General features: G+C 34.3%; 1 protein-coding gene across 13 annotated transcripts in view; it reads right to left on the bottom strand.

Moving 5' to 3' along the window:
- TCF12 (transcription factor 12) overlaps positions 1–22,843 on the bottom strand; it is a 367,303-nt gene that overhangs the window by 38,264 nt on the left and 306,196 nt on the right. For 9 of the 13 annotated variants that reach the window (XM_025472675.3, XM_025472677.3, XM_025472678.3 and 6 more), the window contains 4 exons: positions 9,561–9,666; positions 8,377–8,516; positions 7,945–8,089; positions 7,546–7,610 (listed from right to left, as the gene is read on the bottom strand). In XM_025472675.3, the coding sequence (XP_025328460.1) occupies positions 7,546–7,610; positions 7,945–8,089; positions 8,377–8,516; positions 9,561–9,666 (456 nt within the window). Of the gene's footprint in view, positions 1–7,545; positions 7,611–7,944; positions 8,090–8,376; positions 8,517–9,560; positions 9,667–20,911; positions 21,475–22,843 lie in introns of those variants that run through there. The other 4 variants (XM_025472685.3, XM_025472686.3, XM_025472687.3 and 1 more) reach the window with 2 other exon arrangements.

Here is a 22,843-nt window from a genome sequence, read left to right as displayed (position 1 = left end):
AAAGGTCTCTTTAAGTACTAAGAGTTCCTAGGAAGTTTTCTCTAGGACAATTCTATTTTTATAATGAGCATAATAAACCATCCTCACATCTCAGTACTTAACTTAGGGCAGAACAATTCAACTTATGTGGATGAACTGTGGTCAAACATTTTAAAAAGGAAAACTACTTGTGGGTGAAAGGAGTCATCCGATAAAAATACCCTTGCTCTGAATAAGCTTAGAGCTCTAACGAATTTAAAGAGACCCAAATTATGGCCAAGAAGGGGGTCTCAGCATTGGTTTTAAAGACAACATAATATGCTGAAAAAGCCAGATATTGGGACAGGCTTATTTAAAACAGAATTCCACAAATCATAATCATTAAACACAACAGCTTCTATTTTTTTAAAAAGAAGCAAGCACTGATTGAATTGCAACCAGCCAGAAAGCCTATTTTCCTTTGACTATGAAGGGATATACTATACCTACCTCAAAGAAAATAACACCAATTTGTATAATGTTACTAAATTCTAATTGTAAATGCCTTTAATCACCAACTCTCTCCAAACAGCCAGATCTAGAAATTGTATATTCAAGTTAAAAAGCCATTTTGGAAAAGCAAAACTATGGAGACTTCAAAAGATATTACGGAAGGACTTAGTAACAGGGAGGGTAGCATGTTGTATTAAGATCAATACTGTTGGTCTTAAAGTTGTTACCTTTTAAAAAATCAGGATGCACATATGAAAATTAGCTAAAGGTCACAGTTTGGTTCTTAGTGGGCTGCATACAGAAAATGATTTAAACCATAAACATATCCCTTTACTTTCATAAATCACTATTTCTCACATTCAAGATTCAAATAATCATAATTTTTAGGAACTGATATTAACTTTTATGCAATATGTCTTAACTATAATATTGGTAAGGCAGGGAGGAGTTGATAACATTGAGGGTGAGAAAAGTTTCAGGTTCATGCAAAACTTCTGATTACCATCAAGTAGACCCAACTCACTGAAAAGATTAATAGCATGATAGCAGTGGAGAAACAGCATTGCATCTCCAACACACCGTCCTGGTTTCGTTGTGTTTCTTCATAGTGTTTATAATGATCCTTCACTGCTTAAACTTGTTTACTTGTTTTATTACTGTCTCTTACCTTTTCCCCCAATAAAATGTATGCTCCAGAAGAGCTAGGATTTTGTTTCATTCAGACAGAATCTGAATTATACAGTATTTGCAGGAGCTTCAGATTCTACAACAGTGCTGGTAAATATATACTTGTTGAAGGAATGAATATTATCCTTGTGAGAAGTTACTATTTGAGTATTTCTTTTAAATCACTGGATCTAATTAATTATGTAGGCTCTGTCGCTCTTTCATGCTGCCAGTTTCTTTTTTTAAAAATTTATTAGAGCATTTGATGTTTTTTTAAAAAATGATTTTATTTATTTATTCATGGGAGAGAGACAGACAGACAGACAGAGGGAGAAGCAGGCTCCATGTAGGAGCCTGACGTGGGACTAGATCCCGGGTCTCCAGGATCATGCCCTGGGCTGAAGGCGGCACTAAACCGCTGAACCACCCAGGCTGCCCATCATGCTGCCAATTTCTTAATGTAGGTTTCCCTCAGAGCTCTAGTCTCAGTTTTCTTTTCTATTTACCTGTGTTTTATCCCTCAGTAATGGAACTTTTGAAAGTATCAACTATGACATCTCTATGAATGACTACTAAGTTGACAGTTCTTTTTTTTTTTTTTAAGTTGACATTTCTATCCTCATACTGGTTGCTGGACCTCTCTGTCTGGACATACTCTTTCATTTCAAGCTCAATGTGTCAAGCCAAACTTTGCATTACTGCTCCAAGCTTCCTACTCCTCCCTTCATCACTCTTCTGTTTCCTCTACTTCAGTACCAGCATTCTCATGGCCACCAAATCCACTCTCTCCCCGCTACCAGCCCCCTCCACCCTTCCCACCACAGACTCCAATACCTGCAATTCTCTTGTTTCTGAGATAGGAACATATCCTTCTCACCGCTGTGACACTACTTTAGACCTTTATTAGAACTATGGATGGATTACTTAAGTCTTTACATTTCTAGTTACTCCCTGCTCCTTCACGCCATACATAATTGCCTGAGTTATTGTCCCTAACCAGTTTTAAACAGTCAAATCTGACATATTTGTTTCCTGCTGCCTACTAAACAGAATGACATTTGACGTCTTTCATAATCTGTCACAGAAATATCTTTTTACCTTATAACCTACTTATAACCTTATGTATCCTATAATCCAAACAAAACATATATATTTTTTTCATTTTCTGAATATGGCTTCTCCTTTCAAAACGTCTATTTCTTAATTTCTCCCTGATGGAATTCTACACCAGATGACAGTCCAGATCAAATGTCACCTCCCCACTTATACTCATCTTCACCTCCTTTATACTTAGAATAACTATACTTTTCCTGAGTCTTTTACTTTACAGTATGCTGTACGTTTTCATTTTTTGTATACTTGTCATATCATCTCTCCTTGACTGTAAGCTCTCTGAAAGCAGAAACCATGTAATGTTTTACACGGAATCCATCATTGCCTATCACTGCCTTATATAAGTAGGTGCTGAATATTTAAAAAAAAATTGGAAGTAAAATGCACTTGAAATTTGCTATACTTTTTGATAAAAATCAAGACTCAGTAAATGGTATTTTTCTTAATATTTATGTAATGGAGTTCAGTAACAGAAATACCAAAGGGGGCTAAAAGATCCTGTTATAAAGCTGAATTCACTTATAAATCAGTTTTATGGTATAAGTTTTGAGAATAATGATATGGTGATGTTCCATTATTTCTGAGAATTAGTGTAGATGTATTAAGCAGTCCATATTGTTCGGCAGGCATGGGTTTTTGAAGGTATAAGTAGACTACCAAGACAATCAATTGTGGGCTTTAAAAAATCATTATAAAAACACATATCAAATATAAAATGTATCAAGTATAAAAATATATAATTTTCATTTTTTTTCTTTCTTTTTTTTTATTTAAATTTTTTATTTATTTATGATAGTCACACACACACAGAGAGAGAGAGGCAGAGGGAGAAGCAGGCTCCATGCACCGGGAGCCTGATGTGGGACTCGATCCCAGGTCTCCAGGATCACGCCCTGGGCCAAAGGCAGGCACTAAACCGCAGCACCACCCAGGGTTCCCTCATTTTTTTTTTTCAAAAGCAGCTTCTCCAATTGTATAATAAAAGGCATTTTCTCCACTCACCCATCACACTGTCTAGTTCTCCTTTTCCCTAAATTAAAGTGATGACAAACAAATTGTTATTAATACCTTTCCCTGAACTGACAGCCTGGCAAAGTACAGGACTTTTTCTTGTACCTTCTACTTTCATAGAGTGGATATGTGGAGAGGAGGAGCAACGCTACATTAAAAAAACAAAACAAAACAGGATAATACAGCCTTTTAGATCACAGATTATTTCATTAAAGTTCACCTCTGTATGTTTATTCTATCACCAAACCACATACAAATTATACTTGTTCTATAGAAATTGTTACCTTAAGAAATTCTAAAATTAGACTTTGACAAAGAACATTCTAAATCAGGATTTTATTACTTTTTATACTTTCTGACCTTAAAGAACTCCTACACTGATGTTTGAAAAAAAAAAAGAAAAGTCAGTCACTTTAAAAATGGTGATGGGAGTGATTTAGAATGTAAAGCATAAACACAAAGTAAGAACTCATTCTGCATGCAGTCCATGGTCCTCATACTGTTAAATGACCAATGATGAATAACTCCCAATACCTTCTGCCAGGCTTAAACGGTAATATGCCTCATTTTACTGCAACAAATGAGGCTCCTCCTCCTATCAGTCATGGTCCATTCCAATCAGCAGGGTGCCAATAAGCCAGAAGCTAATGAAAAGGGCCTCAGACAAAAAAGAAACAATGGAGGGCTCCCAAGCCCAACCTTGGAACTGTGAGCCCAATTTTTTAAACACTACAGTGCACATTTCAGTTAATCTTTATTATGCTAATGTTATTGAGTCTAAGGAACAAAGAAACTTATTTCATGAATTACTTTTAAACGTCAACTTCCCTGAATTTTCTTTTCTTTTGTCAGAGACTACTGACCATTTAACTATCCAGATTAACACACACACACACACACACACACACACACACACGCACGCGTGTGCATGCACACACACACACTCTCTCACTCTCCCTCTTTTTCTCTTTGCTCGGAGGTAGAAATCAAAACATAAATTATCACAAAGAAGTCTGATATAATCAACAAAGTTAAACAGTCCTCTTGTTTGATCTCCTCTAAATTAAAGACCAAGTGTTTTGATATGGTATTAGGCACTGAAATAAACCAGATGTTTCTTCCTCTACATAACTCTCCATGGGCACAATCTTAAAGGGTTATTGTCTGGCAAATGTTCAGGGAAACACATTAGAAATGGCACGAATACCCAGATTTTCCTTTCCTTCTATCTACCCTAGTTTATTATCTAAACTAATGCATAATCCACAGGGCTTTGGGAACTTTGTGTAAATACTTTCATGTACAATTCTCTTTCTAGCTATCCTGAGATTAAGACCACAATTATCCCGGCTTAAACCTAAAATAAAGGAACCTTTGCAAATGCATTATCTGGCCTTACATGTTTAATCACAGTATTCTGTGTGCTCTTTAATACCTAAACTAAAGAACAAAGGTTGTACCCTGTGATGTTTCACACATGAAAGACCTTCTAAGACATGTATCAGACGACTGGGGAGCTAGAAATAACTACGAATGACAACAGCATAGTGTTTTTTCCATCTAAAAGTAGATGCTTTATTAAAAATGTCATATTCTAAAGAACTTAAAATTTCAAAGTATTTATGGTCACCATTTCCAAAGATCCATAATACCTAACATAAAATTCTGATATGCATGTTAGATTCTCAAATGTAATCCTCAGAAAATTCCTTCTCCTCATCTCTTCTAATCCTTCCTACTCCCCATGTAATGTTTTTGTTTTTCAGTACGTTCTGTGAGCACTAAAGTAAATGTAAGTCTGTAATGGAAGTTAGAGAAAGAATGTACTTTGGGGAGGTGTCTGGCGGGGAGGGGGCAGCAGATGGGTTGAAGGAAGGGATTTCAAGTGTGCAGACTATGGCATGCAGTGATGGAGCAGATGGAATGCATCACCATCAGCTATGACAGAAATGATTTATGGAATGACCTGGCTGCTCCTGCCTAGTAACAACATAGGATGACAGAGCTGAGTTTCTATGACAACCAAAGCCCACCCACTAACTAGATTAAACATTCTTGCCTGGCTTCCACTCATAGAGAATTTGGATGTTTTTTTCCCCCCTAATGCCAACTGGTTTGGCTAGTATGCTGGTCATAATATGGGAAAAAAGTCAGCTAGAAGAAGGGGAACTGAAAGGGAGCTTGAAGGACAACCACTGAGAGAACATTACGTATTCTTCCCTGCCTACCTGCCAAGGTTTCTTTACAGAAGTTTTCCTTGCATAAAATAAACAAAAGACCTATGAGGAAAAAAAAGCCCCCAAAATGTAGGTTGTATTTTTTAAAGTTGACTAGAATTCAAAGTTCAATGTTATCTGTCCTCCTACATGTGAAATACCTGCTACCAGATTCTTTCAGAATCCACAGAAAATATGGCAAGCCAATCAAATTCTTGGGAGGCCCTGAGATTTAATATTGTAGAAAAACTTTATTTCTAAGCAGATAGTTTTCATCAGGTGGGAATAAATCCAGAAAAAGCAGGACCATTTCCTTTAATCCTTATCAACACCTTGTGAAACTGCAGTCACTGTAGCATTTCTCTTTCTGGAGTAACAGTAGTGAAAAAGACAGTTGGATCCAGGTTCTTACCTAATATATATGGGCTTTATCCTTCCTAGCTTGGTGATCCCTAGGACAAACTACTTAATCTTTCTGAGCTGAAGTTATTTAACCTTTTAAACTTTAGTTCCTCATCTGTAATGTGAGGATAATAATACCAACCTCACAGGGTTTTCTTGAGGATTAAATGAAACAAAGCATGTAAATGCTTAGTATAATGCCTAGTACCCAGTAAACATTCAAATTATAGCTGATATTTTTGTGAGCTTTGTTCTTATCTTCACTATTTTTGTCATATGATGCAAGACTGAATTTGACAACCATTTACTGAGCTCCATTTTTTGTGAGGTGCTCCACTATGTGGTCGTTGAGTTTGCCTTGGCTTCATTACTCAAGAAACTTGTACTGGGATGCAGAGAAAGGTTTATTTACAGAAACTATATACAAAGAGGTTTATCTCCTTCTTAAATGTTCAATGGCTGCTTCCTCTACTCACATATTAAGTGGTCTGCCTTCCCCAGGAATAACAGTAAATGTGTCTGATAGAGTTAACTGCACTTTATAGAAAATGTAAGACAACTCTGTGAGAATTCTGAGAGGCATACCATTCAAGGAGAAACAAAAAAAACAAAAGAAAGAAAAAGCCTAAGGAGAAATTCAGAAAGTACAAGGCAGAAATGCCTCTCTTAAATAATTAGATTTGGAGTCTTTGTGAATTACTGGTAAATGCTCTCCCAAAAGAATTCCAAAAGAAGGGATTTCAGTTTTATTTAATTTATTTTATTTTTTTTAAGGTTTTATTTATTTATTCATGAGAGACAGAGAGAGAGAGAGAGAGAGAGAGAGAGAGAGGCAGGCAGAGACACAGGCAGAGGGAGAAGCAGGCTCCATGCAGGGAGCCCTATGTGGGACTTGATCCCCGGGCCTCAGGATCACGCCCTGGGCCAAAGGCAGGCACTAAACCACTGGGCCACCGGGGCTGCCCAGAGATTTCAGTTTTAATGTTTTAAGGATCAGCTATTAAAACAATCATTGCTTTGTCATTAATGTCCTGATGTGATATAAATTAGCTGCTCAAGAAAATACTATGGGATTCCTTCAAATCAGTTTTACTCATGTTAGCATGTGTTCTTCAATGAATCTGGCTTTTTTGGGGAAGACTCTCCTTTCCTATTTCTTGAATCAGTTGCAGATGATTATTTTTCCTTTTAAAAAATATGCAAAATACTTTCTTCCTTGGAAAAATTTCCTATGAACACACTTTCTTCTGTGGACCAAAAGAATAACTGAGTTGTCTTTCTTGGTTCCATCCGACTTACATGGGCAATTCACTAAGTGTTTATTTAAAACCAATACATAAATTTAACAATCTCAGTAATTTTTGCTTTCGATCTAAAAATTCACAAATTTCTCTTCTATCTACATCTGTTTCATTAAATCAAAGACGTATTTAAATTGAATTTAGAAGGACAGGGTCTTGTGGGAGTGGGGTGAGAAGGTGTTCTCCTGATTTATTTTTAAGGGCAGCAAGAATCAATACAAACCGAGAAGAGTTCTAAATGAGATATGAAGTTGATTGTGTTGTAACTACACCCTTTAACTATGGCATGTACTGTCAACAAAATATAGCCACTGCACTCAGTACCATAAAATTCATTTAGCAGAATAGGTAAAATCAATACTCACAGATGCCAAAGCCTTTCCAAGTGCATCACCTGTCTGTGAGCTTCCAGCAGCAGTCCCTCTGGTTCCTGGATATTTCAGGTAGAAAACAAATGAAGAATTTTAGCAGGTAGGCATGCCTTTTTTTTTTTTTTTTGCATTCTGCCATGATTTCAAGAGTGCTCTCTACCATTATTTCACACACTGTCACGATAAATCAGCACATATTGTGTATGTGTTACACTTAAGTTAAAGATGAGTTCCTTACCAGTTTCTACATTAATGAAAATTAAATAGTTTTTCTTCCTTTCTTTCTCATTTTAAAACTTAAAACTAAAAAGCATATTGAAAGATGTGGGGTCGGTTTTCATTTAAATCCCCAAAGTAGGTTTTAGGGAGTTTTGCCAACCCAAAACAGCTCACCTAGAATGCTATCTGATCCATTGATGGGAGGAGTGTGTGAGGCAGCAACATAAGGCGAACTGCTGGTACTGCCACGATGGAAGCTAGACATTGGTGGGAGACTCGTGTTTATGTCTGTTGGTGAAACTGAGTGTGGAGGATAGCTCTAGAGAAAGAGGGAAAGAAACATGATCTATTAAATACATTTTCTGAATAATATGCACATATAACTGGACAACTATTATACAGGTCAAAGAGAACATTACAAGTTAGCAGCTGGAAGAGCACTGCTATTGTCATTTACTTTTGAAAAAGGCATACTAAATATAGTGAGCCTAGAAGTATTTCAAATGTTAGAAGTTTTGGCAGAATCAATTCTTACACTTGTAATCCAAAGAGAAACACAAACGAAGACAAAGTATTGCTGCACCCTAGTCACATGTTACAGCCTACCAAGCGGTCGTGTGAATGAAGGCTGCCGTAACTACTGGATTGAGACATGTGGGAAGCAGAGGTCCCCAGAATTCCACCAAAACCAGGCTGGCTCATCCCATTTGATGAACTCCAAAGGTCAGAAGAATTGTGGGTCCCATCTAAGACGAAAAGAGAAATACAAAATTTTTCTTAGCTAAAATTTTTTCTTTTATTTTGATGCTGTAAGAATTCAAAAAGACAACCTCCAGATACTTCTTCCCTCTCTTTCCCAATCCAGTCTTCTATCTTAGTTTTTTTCCCTCCAAACTGTGTAATTACTATTTAAAAGAAGGGAAGAAAGCTTTATAATTAGAGTGGGGAAAAAAGTAAACCAAACTGCAGTAGGCAGGTTGTCATAAAAATCCTCAAAAGATCTAAATTAATATCAAAGAGGATAATAAAAATCTCAAATTTGAGGATAGGTTGGATTTAATTTTGGTTGAATAGTATAACCACAAATATACCAAAAAATTCTTTATAATAAGCAATGTACATTATATCAAATATTATGAAACTGTGGAATAAAGAAGTTTCTCTGATAGAAAACATAAGTAATTGATAATGACTACCTTATAGTGTGAAATGTGTTAGTAATGACTTCACTCATGAGTGTAAAGTCCAAGAAGCGTTTATGTAGTGATTTACTGCTTCCATAGTATAGTATAGGCTTCCCATAGTCCAAAACCAAAGGAGACCAAATAAAAATGATTTGCTAGACATGAATTAAAGGAAATGCAATACTTTTTCTTTTTTAACAAGCCTTATTCTGTTCTTTGATATCCACTCTTTATATTGATCATTCTAGGAGTGATAAGAGTCTATACTTTAAACAAGAAACTAGTGTTAATATCTTTCATTCGTTTAAATTCTAAAATGAGAAAAAGTAGTTCTACTCATTTTTTTCAACTGAAGTCCTTTATAAGTTTGATCAATACTAGATGGACACACCATTGGTTTGCTGGATAGTCCAACTATACTGCAATCAGCAATAAACAGCATTAGAAATTTTAAACCAAATTTTAATTCACTTTGGTCAAAAATACCTACATAAATAACATTTGAATTCCTGTATAGGTATTCTTTTTCCTCACAATCTTAAAATATTAGCTAATATACAATAGATATAACTGCTGTAGGATTGACAACTATTTGGCAGTACTTACCTTGCATAAAGAAAGTGCTAGCAAACATACTGGTTGGTGGCTTGGGAGATGGATAACTAGGAGATTCACGGTTGAAATCATCTGAATTTGGGGATGGTGCATATACCTTTAAATTAAACAGGAAATTTAATTAAAATGTAAATGACTATCATATATATCACTTATGTAAAATGAGTGTTATATTTCATAAAGGGCCTAAAAAGGCCCAGTTAATATCTGTGTAAAGGTTAAAAAATTAAAAAAAAATTAAAAAAAAATATCTGTGTAAAGGGCTGCCACAAATCCAAAGAAACTGACAAAAAATCCACATATATAATAATCTTACTGTCTACGTATTTGTTTTTAGCTGATTACTAGAGAAAAACACTACTCCAAAAATCCCCATAGGCATCTTTGTGTGACAATTACACCAAGTGGCTGAATGATGTCATAAATGTTGTTTTGTTTACAAAACAAATTCATATAGGCTTATTTGGACTCAAAATGTGGTAGTGGAAACAATGTCTTTTGAATACAGCATGAAATAGAATTTGGGTGCATAAAATTCATTCTTTTCACTGTTACAAGACTTAACAAAATCAAAATGAGTTGGGTTAAAGAGTCACTATACTTTGTTATTATTAAAGGATAACCATAAGAGGCACAACGCAGGTTTCCAGAAACTTGCTTAACTTAGTAGGGTTAGGGATCCCTGGGTGGCGCAGCGGTTTGGCGCCTGCCTTTGGCCCAGGGCGTGATCCTGGAGACCCGGGATCGAATCCCACATCGGGCTCCCGGTGCATGGAGCCTGCTTCTCCCTCTGCCTGTGTCTCTGCCTCTCTGTCTCTCTCTGTGTGACTATCATGAATAAATAAATAAAATCTTTAAAAAAAAAAAAAAAACTTAGTAGGGTTAGCAAAATTAAAAGCAAATTCTGCTGAGGGATTTTAACTTTAAGTAAACTTTCAAGTCTGCCACAGCTTTAAGAAAAGTTATTTAGGGGTCCCTGGGTGGCTCAGTCAGTTGAGGGTCCTGGTTTTACTCAGGTGATGATCTCAGGATCATGGGATCGAGCCCAGCATCTGGCTCTGCACTCAGCACAGAGTCGGCTTGAGATTCTCTATCCTCCTCCTCCTCTCCCTCCCTCTGCTGATGTGCACATGCATTCTCTCTCTAAAATAAAATATATAAAATCTTAAAAAAAGAGAAAAATCTCATTTAATTTGTCAGAGCAGTATTAATTTCCTTTGGTAAACCTTTGTTTCAGATAAGCAAACTATGAACATTTTGAATTGGCAAATGGCCAACATAGCCATTTCTCCACAAAACTAAATGGGCAGCTAAATAACCTTAATAATCAAAATACGATAAAACCATTCTCATCATGATCGCTAAAATCAAAAAAGGAAAACAAATTAACAATTAAGGTGATGCACACTCTATAAAAGAGTAAACCAAGAGGAAGAATGAAAAGGTATCCTATTGTGAACAGCATAGAAAATATATTTCTTTTGTTTAGTTAGATAAGAGTACATCCATTAAATGTCACTCCAAAATAAAAATCCTAAGTGTTTATTTAAGTAGAAGAAAATAGCTACTTTATTAAAATTATGAGAGCATGTATAAAAACAATCATACACATCTTTTAGGCACAAGCATAGAATATTTCTGGAATTACACGTAAGAAACTTAGTGGTTACACCTCTGGACTTAGAACTGGGAAGGAAGACATTTACTTTATGTCCTTTCACATATTCTGGTATTTTATCCTGAGCATGTATGTCTATGCACTAATAAAAAAGTTGAGGAAGCACACACTGAGATTAAAATGCAAGTCAAAATTTTATTTACATAAACTATCATTTATATTCATTTATTCTTCCTCTGAGGCATTAACTAACTATAAAGCCTCTTGACAAATTACCTAAGCTTCCAAGACTCAATTTCCTCATTGGTAAGATGGTGCTAACAGTACTTGCGTCAGGGGGTTGATGGGAAAATCAGATGAGATAATACATATACAATGCTTTTAGCATAGTAAGCACGATTAGCTAATAATATCTCAATTATCTTTCTGTCATTCTTGTAGGAGCCATTATTCTACAAAATATTGCCCTTTTTCAGTTCTTAAGGGCTGTTTCTTAATTTTTGTCTGCATAATACTACTTAGAAATACAATTCATGCTAAATAGAAGATTAAAAAGTTATTTTACATTTCTTGCCAACTAGTTGGTTTAATACTAGCACAGGTGTATCTTTTCAATGTTACTTAGGTTAGTTTCCTCTCATATCCCACAGGTAAAAACTACATACCTGTGCTACCTGACAAGTTTGGGACAAGACCTAAGAACCACCTAGTAAGACCCTAGATAAAGGAATATGGCAGATAAAATGTGTTTTCTTCCCCATTACACATACTAAATATATTTTTCTAGTTTAGTGCTATACATAAGACAGTGTCAGAGTGAAATAACTGGGTATGTACAAAGGTGTTTGGAATGTATTATATAGGCTGATGGGCAGGAAGAGTTTTTAGGAAAGGAATTTTGCACTTTTTTTCTTTTAATCAAGTATCAGTATCTAAACTTAGCTACACCTACATGTCCTCTGTCCCTTTTATACATAGATTTTTCCAAACTAGGCTGAAACTACAAACAATGAAGAATAAAGTAAATCCAAAGACCAGTGAGAAAATACAAATGAGATAAAATTTAGAAGACAGCATTAGAACATACGCTTCTTGTCACAAATGCTTATTTACTATATACACCATCATGATCTCAAAGCATGAAATACAAAATTCTCTAACTCTATCCGGGTTATAGATTGAAATAATATCTAAGCCTCCAACTTGTGAAAAAAACTCATTGTGATGTGTCATCTCACAAAAAAATCTACATAATTTGTCAATTTAAATGTGTAATTTGTCAATTTTTATTTACCTTTATTCCTATTCAATTCACTGTATTCCATACATAATATACTACACTTTAAAAGATTCTAAATTTTTGCAATTATAAAAGCAAATAAAGGATAAACCTGAATGTACTGATTTACAATCACTGTTAAACGAAGAAGAATATGCTGATCAGATAATCACTGTCAAGGAAAACAAGAAAACCAAGATAAACACAACAAAGGCAGAAGAGACTTGCCTATTCTTATGTAAAAATTTTAAGCTGTATGGAAAAAACAAGGCTCATTTTAGAGGTAAAATTGTTTTTAATGTTAGTTTTTATAAACAGACTTTGAAAATGAATGAATGGACTTTTAAAAGATAGATCTTATAAATGAAAATGGTAAAAACTCTAAACTATTAAGAAAGCTTATCATTTATTTACTAACATAAGTTTAAAGTTTTTAATCATAATAAAAATGTTTGAAAAACCTGGTTCTTAAAGAGGCCCATCTAACAGCATTTCTAACACCGGCCAAATAACTTTACTTTTGGTATCTTAACCATAGCTTGCAAAAACATAGATGCAATGTTATGAAGCAGCAGTTGTGCCAGTCTCAATTTTTCAGATCAAAGAGTTCTTGCGGCAAAGCGCAACTGATGTGGTCTCAAAGACTTTATTAACTCCAGATGTAGGGGAATAGTCAGCCAATTCCACAAAAAGAGCAAGTCTCTTTTAGTTACAATCAGTACTGGCCACAAATTAAAACCAGACTGCTTATGTCATCTGATCACCTGCACATAGATGCCAGTTTTTTTTTCTCTAGTTAATGATCTAATCATACGTTTACATCTTCAGTATGATTTTGTATCACAACAAACAATCTTAAAATTAAGAGAAAGGAATATATATGCTTTAAAATAATTAAAATCTACCAGGAATCAAACTATTCAAAAGAGAAATAGAAGAGCGCCTTGCTGGCTCAGTCGGTAGAGTTTGTGACTTTTGATCTCAGGTTTGTGAGTTCGACCCCCACCGGTGGGTGTAGAGATTACTTAAAAAAAAAAAAAAAAAAAAACCTAAAAGAAGGTATAATTAAATAATTTAAGATGTATTAAAAATTAAAATGTGGTAGATATTTATAACTTTTCTTTAGAATTCTAACTTCCATTTCAGAATGAAAGGCTCACAACTGTTATCATGACACTGTCTTCTTTCCCAAGCACTTACACATTTTATCCTCCAGGAATGGTGATGAGAGAAATTGTGAGTGTCTGGTGAACAGAACTGTAACATTTATTCCAACTTGAATGAATATAACTGAAAATCTAAGATCCCTTCCTGTTAAGTCTGGTTGAAAAGAACAAATCCACATCAATATCTTTAATGTCCTCATGTCACCCACCCAAACTTACTTTTTAAGAGTGACAGAGCATTTCAGGGGTGAATATTCACAATTACTCTTTACAGTGATTACACAATTATCCTTGGGATGTTTTAGCTCATTCAACCAACTGGGAGTCAAGTTAACAAAAACATTCCTTTTTACTTGCTTGGATGATTCAGTTTTGTCATATGGATAACTCCTAATTCAGGGCAGATCATTCTCTGTTCAGCTCTAAAGGCTGGAGCTGTGCACTGTGTTCTTGATTTCAATGCATCCTTCCTGTGATTAATACTGGAAACATCCTTGTCAGGCAGGGAGCCATAAATGATTTTCTGATAGTTATTGAGAAAAGATGCGAAGTAGCAGCTTTTGCTAAAAAGATAGGTTTTTCTTTTTCATTTTTTTTTAAATTGTGTCACATCCAGTGATGGGTTAAAAGACGATGTCATTCCCCATGCCTTTAAAAATAGATCCATAGCCTGTGTGGTGGCTGATATTTTTAAACGTCCCAAATGATAGGAGATGAGTTAGGAATTCTTTAGTATGTGAGAATAGCTATAAATCTTAATTAAGATACCCTTCCACAGAAAATGAGAGGAATGCTTTAGATGAGCACTATCCAACAGAGGTCTCTGTGATGATAAATATGTTCTACATCTGTGCTATACAATATAGTAGCCACTAGTTACATGTGACTATTGAACACTTGAAGTATGAACAGTACAGCTGAGGAATTGAATTTTTAATTTTACTTTAATCAAATAGTCACATGCGACTAGTGGTTACTATACTGAACAACATAGGTCTAAATCATTTTTCCTTACTCAGTTTAGAATTGCGTAAATTATTTTGAAAGAAATATTCTTGGAGTCCAGGCCTATGAAAACCAGTATTATCCTAAATGATTTAGGAACATCTTCACCTGATTTGGAAAAAAGAAAGATGGAAAAGCTTATCTGAATATGTTCTTACACAATAATTATTATTAAGATTTCATTATATTTAGGCATCTATTAGCCCTATTGTCAAGATGATGTAAATAGCAGTCTTCCTTAAATTCCAGTATTTTAAGTAACATTAAACATTTTGATACATGCTAACAAGGACCTCCCTTATGTGAAAAGTTTAGTAAGAGAAATCATCTTTAGCACAGTCTTTATCAACTTACCAAGGTAACAAAACGTTTGGCTAATGTACCCTACACCACAATTTCAAAATAAAAGTGTAATATTATATTCAGGAATAGCCACTTAATTTATCTGATTTTTATATAACTATATTTTGTATTAAACAATAATAAACTTATAAGATATACCACTTGAGGACCTAAAACCGGGGAAAAAAAATCTAGGTCACTGAAAAAAAAAAAAAGAAAACCACAACCTAAGGAAAATTATATCTTTCAGAACTGTATTTAAAACCCTGGGCCAATAATTTTTAAAATATGCATGTTAAGGGTCAACACTTAAAAATTAAGAAAAACTAGGTAATTAATATAAGTATTTATTTTTTGGTTATTGATGATGAACCCATTCAAGTTCCTCACACAATAATACAAACAACAGTTTCTAATTCTGAATTTTGGGGGCCCTGAATGTAGTAAAAAGAGGCTGTTTAAAAAAAGAGTAAAGAAAAGTTTTGCTTTAAGAATTATACTGATTCAGACAAGGATGCTAGGTAGGTGTTAGAGGAAGTTCAAGAAATTTCCTAAAAACAATTTTCTATTAATTTTTCTGATCATTCTCGAGCCATTATTTTCTGTGAATACTGATCTAACATATAAACTTAAATAAAAAGCATCTTTAACCTAAATGGCAAAATTTTAAGGTTTCTGAAATTTATGGCTTTCTAATTTCTTTGTTCCTTTCTCTAATACAAATTAAAAGAAATATAACCCCAAAGAAAGACATTAATGACTTTAAATAAATCTATAAAATCATTGCCTAATTTAAGAATTTTCCAGTATCTGGGGATCCCTGGGTGGCTCAGCGGCGGTTTGGCACCTGCCTTCAGCCCAGGGTGTGATCCCGGAGTCCTGGGATCGAGTCCCATGTCCGGCTCCTTGCATGGGGCCTGCTTCTTCCTCTGCCTGTGTCTCTGCCTCTCCTTCTCTCTCTCTCTAATGAATAAATAAAATCTTAAAACAAAAAAAAGAATTTTTCAGTATAAGAATACTTAAGTAACAGATTTGATAAATATTTAATGCTTTCAGTACCTTATTACTTCATAAAAATAGAAATTTTGCCATTTTGCCATCAAGTCCAATCTACTACTGGAGTTTTTACGGTAATTCCAAGCCTAAGTGGGAAAATATTTACATAGTTTCAATATCAAATACCCTAAGAACTCAAACCAAAGGCATTATAAAGCACAACGTCTGAAGTACAAGGACTAACTCAGGGACATATAAACCATCTCTGAGGATTCCTTTTATCTAATTAGCCTGCTAAAAACACAACTGGGACTTCTGTAAAAGGGATAAAAATACGTGCTTTTATTTTCAACAGTTTCATAAATAAAGGGATCAATATATTTTCCCAAGAATTCCTAGAGACATATTTAGGGGTGAAATGAAGTAAAATTTCCTAACAACAAGAAAACAAAATTCCAGTTTTTAGTACAAAGCAGCTTAAAAATCAATTACTAATTCTGCTATCAAACAAGCACAGTTGGATATTACTGGTTTTCAATTGTGAGAAAAATGTCTCAGGAAGTAAGCACATTTTTATTAATCTTAAGTTAACATCACTGGGCATTTTTCACCAGTTCTTTATTGTAACTGCTATCTTTGTTGTAATAATCACAGTTTTTCCTGAGAGAGAAACTATGGAATTTTTAAGGGACTGGGTTTGAAATTTGTATGCTAAGTTAATATACTGAACAAAGCGATGAGTGTCATTCCTTAGTTCCCTATATTTTAAAGAAATTTAGATCCAACAATACATCACCTGATCTCTTTCTTCAACACATTCATGAACTAGTGGAAAGGGATATATATTTCTTTCTAAAACATTAATAAAGCTGACCAGGGACAACATACTCTCCTGGCAACGGCTGTAGTTTTAAACTCACTGGTATTTGTGCTCACAAAATAAGAAGAAAAAAAAAAAAAAAAAAAAAAAAAAACCAAAAACCTTTTGGATTTATATCTATATTCTAGATAGTTTTGGTAAAGCGGAAGAACTTCAAAGTAGATTTAAGCTAAAGTCCTTGTCATTCTAGGTCTTTAGCGCTGTATTTCAGAATTCTTTAATTCATGTTTTCCTCATCATACAAATGTTAGATTTAACTCTACTGGACCCATACACAGGCTAGAAATTTGAATTAATTCCCTTGTACTTTCCTCTCTCATGTTAATTAGCAATAAATTCCCAATGGAACCCAAACGTAGCTCTATATGCTTTCATGATGGTTTCTGTGCTTTTATTAACTGAGAATGTTTATTTGCAAAATAAGGCTTAGAAGTATTTACAATGAAACATTAGCTACTTCATACTCTAATTCTTATGAAAATACAAACTACAGGGGCAGGCAGGTGCCAAAACCATGGCTAAACCGATTTTCAGTACTATGAGTTCTATTAGAAAAGAAGACCAAGCTAGTCTGATTTCCTGAGTTTTTAAACAAATCTGGTTTAAAGCTCTTCCACAGAAACTAATAAAAATCTGCTTGACTGACTACATCAATTTGCATTCATAAAACTGTTAGTCTCATCATATATGCAAAATACATTATGTGTTTATAAGGGTGGACTCCTGTTTTCCTCAGTTACATTTTCTTTCCAGTGTGGCATATTTTGATACAAATTAAAGTAAGGATAAATGAAGTCTGGCCTTTTGCTTCGGAGACTAGTTAACTTGCCTTTGGGAAAACCTACTCTTGGGAGAGAGATTTGGGTTCAATTCTAACCTCAGCACTTACTAACTGGGTGAGGCTTTGGGTGAGGCTTGAGCAAGTTATCTAACTTCCCGGAACCTTGTTTTCCTAATTTATAAAAGAATGGTAGTAACAACTAAATGACAGAGAGGTTTTGAGAGTTAAAGGAGGTAAACATAAAGCCCTCAGTATAGTTCCTGACAGAGAGTAGCCCTTATAATCATGTTTCTTCTTTCCCAGATTCCATCCAAAGAAGCTCAATATTAAAAGTGTATTTCTAAGCTTGAGTTTCAAAACTTGGATTTCTGTGTTGTCTCTAATAAGATTAAAATAATCCCGTCATACAATTAAAAGAGCATCATGTCTGTACTTGCTGCAATTTTTATACCTGGAACACTCTGTAGCATCTTCAGTTCAAGGCCTAGAAAATGGAGGCTGATCAGATCAGAGGAAGGCCGAAACTCCAGAATCCTCAAGGTGAAGAAAACAGGAATCCTCTCCTCCCAAAACTTTACTTCCTTTACCTCTAAGACTTTCTACCTTTCTGCATAAAGGACACAATTTAGTCATATCAATGAGAAAACTGAATGCAGGCCAAGTTCTTTATACATAAGGAAGCTCAGAAACCCATTATTCCTTGCTATTTTTTAAATCTCAAAAACTTGATATTCAAAATGGTTTTCAGTTTCCTGTTTATGATAAACATATTAATATTTTACAGTATGTTACAGAATACAACTACACAAAGGCTACATATGATACAGATTATTAAGCCCTTCTCTTTTCAAATAGTGGGAAAAATAGGGTTAACATCTTGGCGTTTCTGCATATGGATGCCCAAGCCTGTTATACTTCCAACAACATAATATGACCACAAAATCTTAAATAATAAAATACAGAAAACCTCTTCTCTCATTAATCTGTTTTTTGCTAAAGACTATTCAGTCTTATTGTTAAAATACCTCAAACATCCTTAAATACACGAAACCAACTTGAAAATATAAAAATAAAAACCCGAAAAAAAGAGAAAGCATTTTAAGACCAGTACCAATCAGGATTTCTTGCTCCCTTAACACCCACAATGGGATCTTAAAAATGAAATCAATGGGAACTTGTTAGCATTTCAAACTATTAACCTGCCCTATCATCTAAAATAAACTGTAAAGTGGGATTAAAGAGTGAGCTTAAATTTAACCTATTCACTATGAGGATTATATAAAAATTCCATAACTGAATGAAGTATATATTTCACTTAGAGTCTGGAAATACTAAGTACTAGTTTTTACCATGATCCATTGATGGGTAGACATTCCTCAATCAATATTCACAATAAAGTGAGGCATTCACATAGTCTTTGGATAATGTAATTACATACTACATCGTTTTCTTATTGAAGAGTTATAAGAGAATAATGAAAAAACTAGAGGTGGTAAAAATAAAATACACATAGGAAAATACATTAAGACTAGGGCCTTATGATACAGAGGATTAAGCAATGTATCAGCTCTTTATGCATTTTTGAAGAATATAAAAATCACCTTTGACCTATATCAGGCACAGGCTATCAATTTTCAGGCTACACTTCTCTATCATACCCGCTAGGTCATCTACCGTAAGTCTGGAAATACTTAATACCATCAAAGCTGTCCCCTGCCCCCAACCCAATGTAGAACAAAGAGAAATGTTGTAATAGAGTGATCTGTGCTCTTGAAAGAATAAAATCTAAACTCAATTTGAGTTATAGCTTCTCCCCGCTTCAGAGGTCTTGTACAATTAATTTTACTGAACTCACAGACACACAATCTTCAAAATGACTATTTTACTTAGAATTGGATATAAAAGTATTTTCACATTTTAAAGACAGCAAGGAAGCTATACAAAGATCAAATAATTTCATTTATATTCCCCCATCTAAATCCACCTCTCACATTCTCCAAAGCTCTGCTTATATGGGTAGTGTGAATACATACTTTTTAAATAAGTTTAGGATATTCTGGCTTGATTATCATCTATTAAGAAAGCTTACCAAAAGTTAACCAAATGCTATCAGAGTCCAAAGAGGCCTTCCCAAAGCAGTCAGAGAATGAGAAAGTGCTTTCATTAGTTCTCATGTATCCTGGTTAGAACCATATGCTACTTTAAAACATTTCAACCAGTAAAAAAGGGAAGGAACAAGCATATCTGATTTTATACCTATTTTAGGAAAATGTGATTATATTTTCTTTATAACTTCAAACACTAAAAATGCCTCCACTCTTGACCCCCCCCCCCCAAATCACTAAAGTCATATGTGTATTTAATAAGACACCTGAGGGGAAAATTTTTTTGGTAAAGATTAAGGAGGAAAATACTGAATTTCTGACATAAATCCAAGATTGTTATTCAGTAGTATAACATTTTTACCATGTTTATCAATTATCTTATAAGGATAACTCCTAATTTTCCAGTGAAGCTCACTTTTAGAATATACAAAATCCTCTGACTTAAAGATACTTTTGTAGAAATATACTAAATAATATTAAGAAAAGCTTTGCTTAGCAACACAGAAAGGTATTATTTTAAAACATCTAACCATGTGCTATAAATTGCCCAGAAATACATTCTTTGGAAAATGTTTAAATGCATTCTTTGAAAAATAGTGATTTACTTTATGAATCTGTACAGGGTCAAAATTCTAGTTTGATTGGAAACAGATGGTATCCCAGTAAAGTCAGGCTCTGGACCTGAAACTCCAAACAGGAAATACGGCCCTCACTAGCTGACTGCTTCCCTAATCATTCCCAGAGCTTCATACTTGTTATTTTTATGAATATCCAAGATGACTTTCATCTTTCCTTTCTATCTACAAAGCATCAAACAATCCTCTCTCTCTGTGAATGTGTATATATTTTATATATAAATTATGTTTACAATATAAAAAACATTGAAAAAATGTACTTTCAAGCTCATTGCTATTAAAGATATCAGGCATTAAAAATAATAAGTCACAAATTCAGGTTTATTTTCTATCCTATTTCTAAAATAAAAGCCAACAACTACTGAGTAACAGTGTCAAAGGCAACTTTACTGATACTACTTACAAAGAAACACACAGTTTAAATGTTTGCAGAAAATAATAAAACCTCACAGGTCTTAGTAAAAAGCAATTAATCTACACTATTTTCCATTAAACAAGCCATTTAGAAGCTATATGAACAAAGAAAAGGACTTACCGTTTTCCCATTGTAGTAATACATCAAAGAATTGCTGCCCATTCCAGGGACAGGATAAGCACAATACATGTTGATTTTGAAAATGTTAGTTTGCAGCTAATGCATACAGCTTCTCTCCAAGACATACATCCACACAGCCAAACAGAGTTAAGTCTTCAGCACTATGCATCCACACATGGATCTACTCAAAAGGAACTTATGCAAAATAGGACTGAACCAACTCACAGACCAGAGAGGGAGGGGAGGGTTTATGCTGTAAGTAACCTCTTTCAATTTCTATCAAGTCCTTGCATTGGTGGAGGATACCAAGAAGACAAAGTTTGGGTATTAAAAAAATACAAGTCACTTAGGAATGCTAAATAATGAAAAGAGATATAGTGTCCTAGATATAAATGTCCCAGGAAGTTGTTAATTTTGTCATATATATGATACATAACTCTCTCTCAAAGAAAGGCAAACTGACATCTCTCAATCTGTTTTCTAGTTTTAATTAATTAAATTAGAGTACAGGTGGCAGGGAAACCCAGCTTGCTATATACCTCTAGCAACATTACCATCTGGCCTGTCTAAAGTTGCTTTCCAACTTTGATAAACACATGATCAAGCTATCAGGAATTGGAAACATTGAATCATGTGTAACAAGAAGGATCTAGACAGTTAAGCCTTGTACAAAATCACTTCCTGGAGAAAGCGGACCCATCACATAAGTACCTCTTAACTAGCTAGAGCAGATCATGATTTTTTTTTAGGTTATAGAAATCATATTGGGAAAAAATGTTGAAAGGAACACATTTCTTGAAAAAGTTCAGTATAAAAACTTAAAAAAATTATCTTGAAAATAAAATGTTTTTAAAAACATAATACGATTTTCAGTTACAAACCTCCTCAAATTCCTCATTTACCACACCAGTTAAAAGTTTATAATGGACTACACTCTTCTAGACCATCTAATATGTGAAAGGAATTCAGTAGTTAAATAGAAAAAACAAACAAGGTTTTGTTTTCCCTTATATAAAAGTGTGAAAGGCTGGTGTGTATGACAGACAAGATGTGCATTATAGCTGATTAAAAAAAAAGTTTTGTTTTTGTTTTTGTTTTTTTTTTTTTACAAAAAAGTTTCCTAAAAGTCTTTCCTTTTCCTGCAAGTTCATTATTGTTCTTAAAGAATACTTTATATAATCATATTTTTATGTTAATGCTCAAATTTCTCAAAAAGGAAAAATAAGGTATAGAAATGTCTCATAGACTTAAGCATTTCATTATACTCATAGGTCAAAATGTTTTAGATACTGTCTGCAAATACATGTTTCTCCACATATTATTTTGTTATTTAAAAAAGTTTTCAATTTGTCTTTTGCATTTGTCTGGATTCTAACCCAGAGAAACAGAATGGAAACATTTGTCTCCTTGCTCCCTGTCAAAACCTCTTTGTATTACTCTCTCTTCTCTCTGTGCCTTATAGGTTCTAACAAAACTGCGCTAATCAGAGGAGAGCTAACAAGCTGCAAAAAGGGGCACATCACCTTTTTTCAAGGCATCTTTATGAAGCAGAGCTCTTCTAAAATATTCCAGAAACATTCAATAAGAGAGCAAAAAATAAACAAAAAAACCCAATCCATTCTTATGAAGCATACTGATCAAATTACAGTAATAAAACCAAATCAGACAATAAGGCCAGCTAACTTCACAACGTTTAAAAGCTGATGGTATCGGAATAACAATAAAACCTCCCCACATTCTCCAGATACAGAAAAGACTAAGCAGCAGCTGCAAAAGAACATCACTGTACAGCAGACTATTAAAATGCCAGTCTGCAGAGTGGTTTGTAACTTCCTCCCTCCTGAGAGACCACAAAGACCCATTTCAATCCTTAGAGAACTGTGTAAAAAGCTTTGATTTACAATTAACAATGCCAAGCCTTAAAACCATTCA

This window comes from Canis lupus, chromosome 30 (genome assembly GCF_003254725.2).
Source record: "Canis lupus dingo isolate Sandy chromosome 30, ASM325472v2, whole genome shotgun sequence".
NCBI lineage: Eukaryota > Metazoa > Chordata > Mammalia > Carnivora > Canidae > Canis > Canis lupus.
The sequence above is the reverse complement of the archived record's forward strand: the minus strand, read 5'-3'. Positions and strand labels throughout refer to the sequence as shown.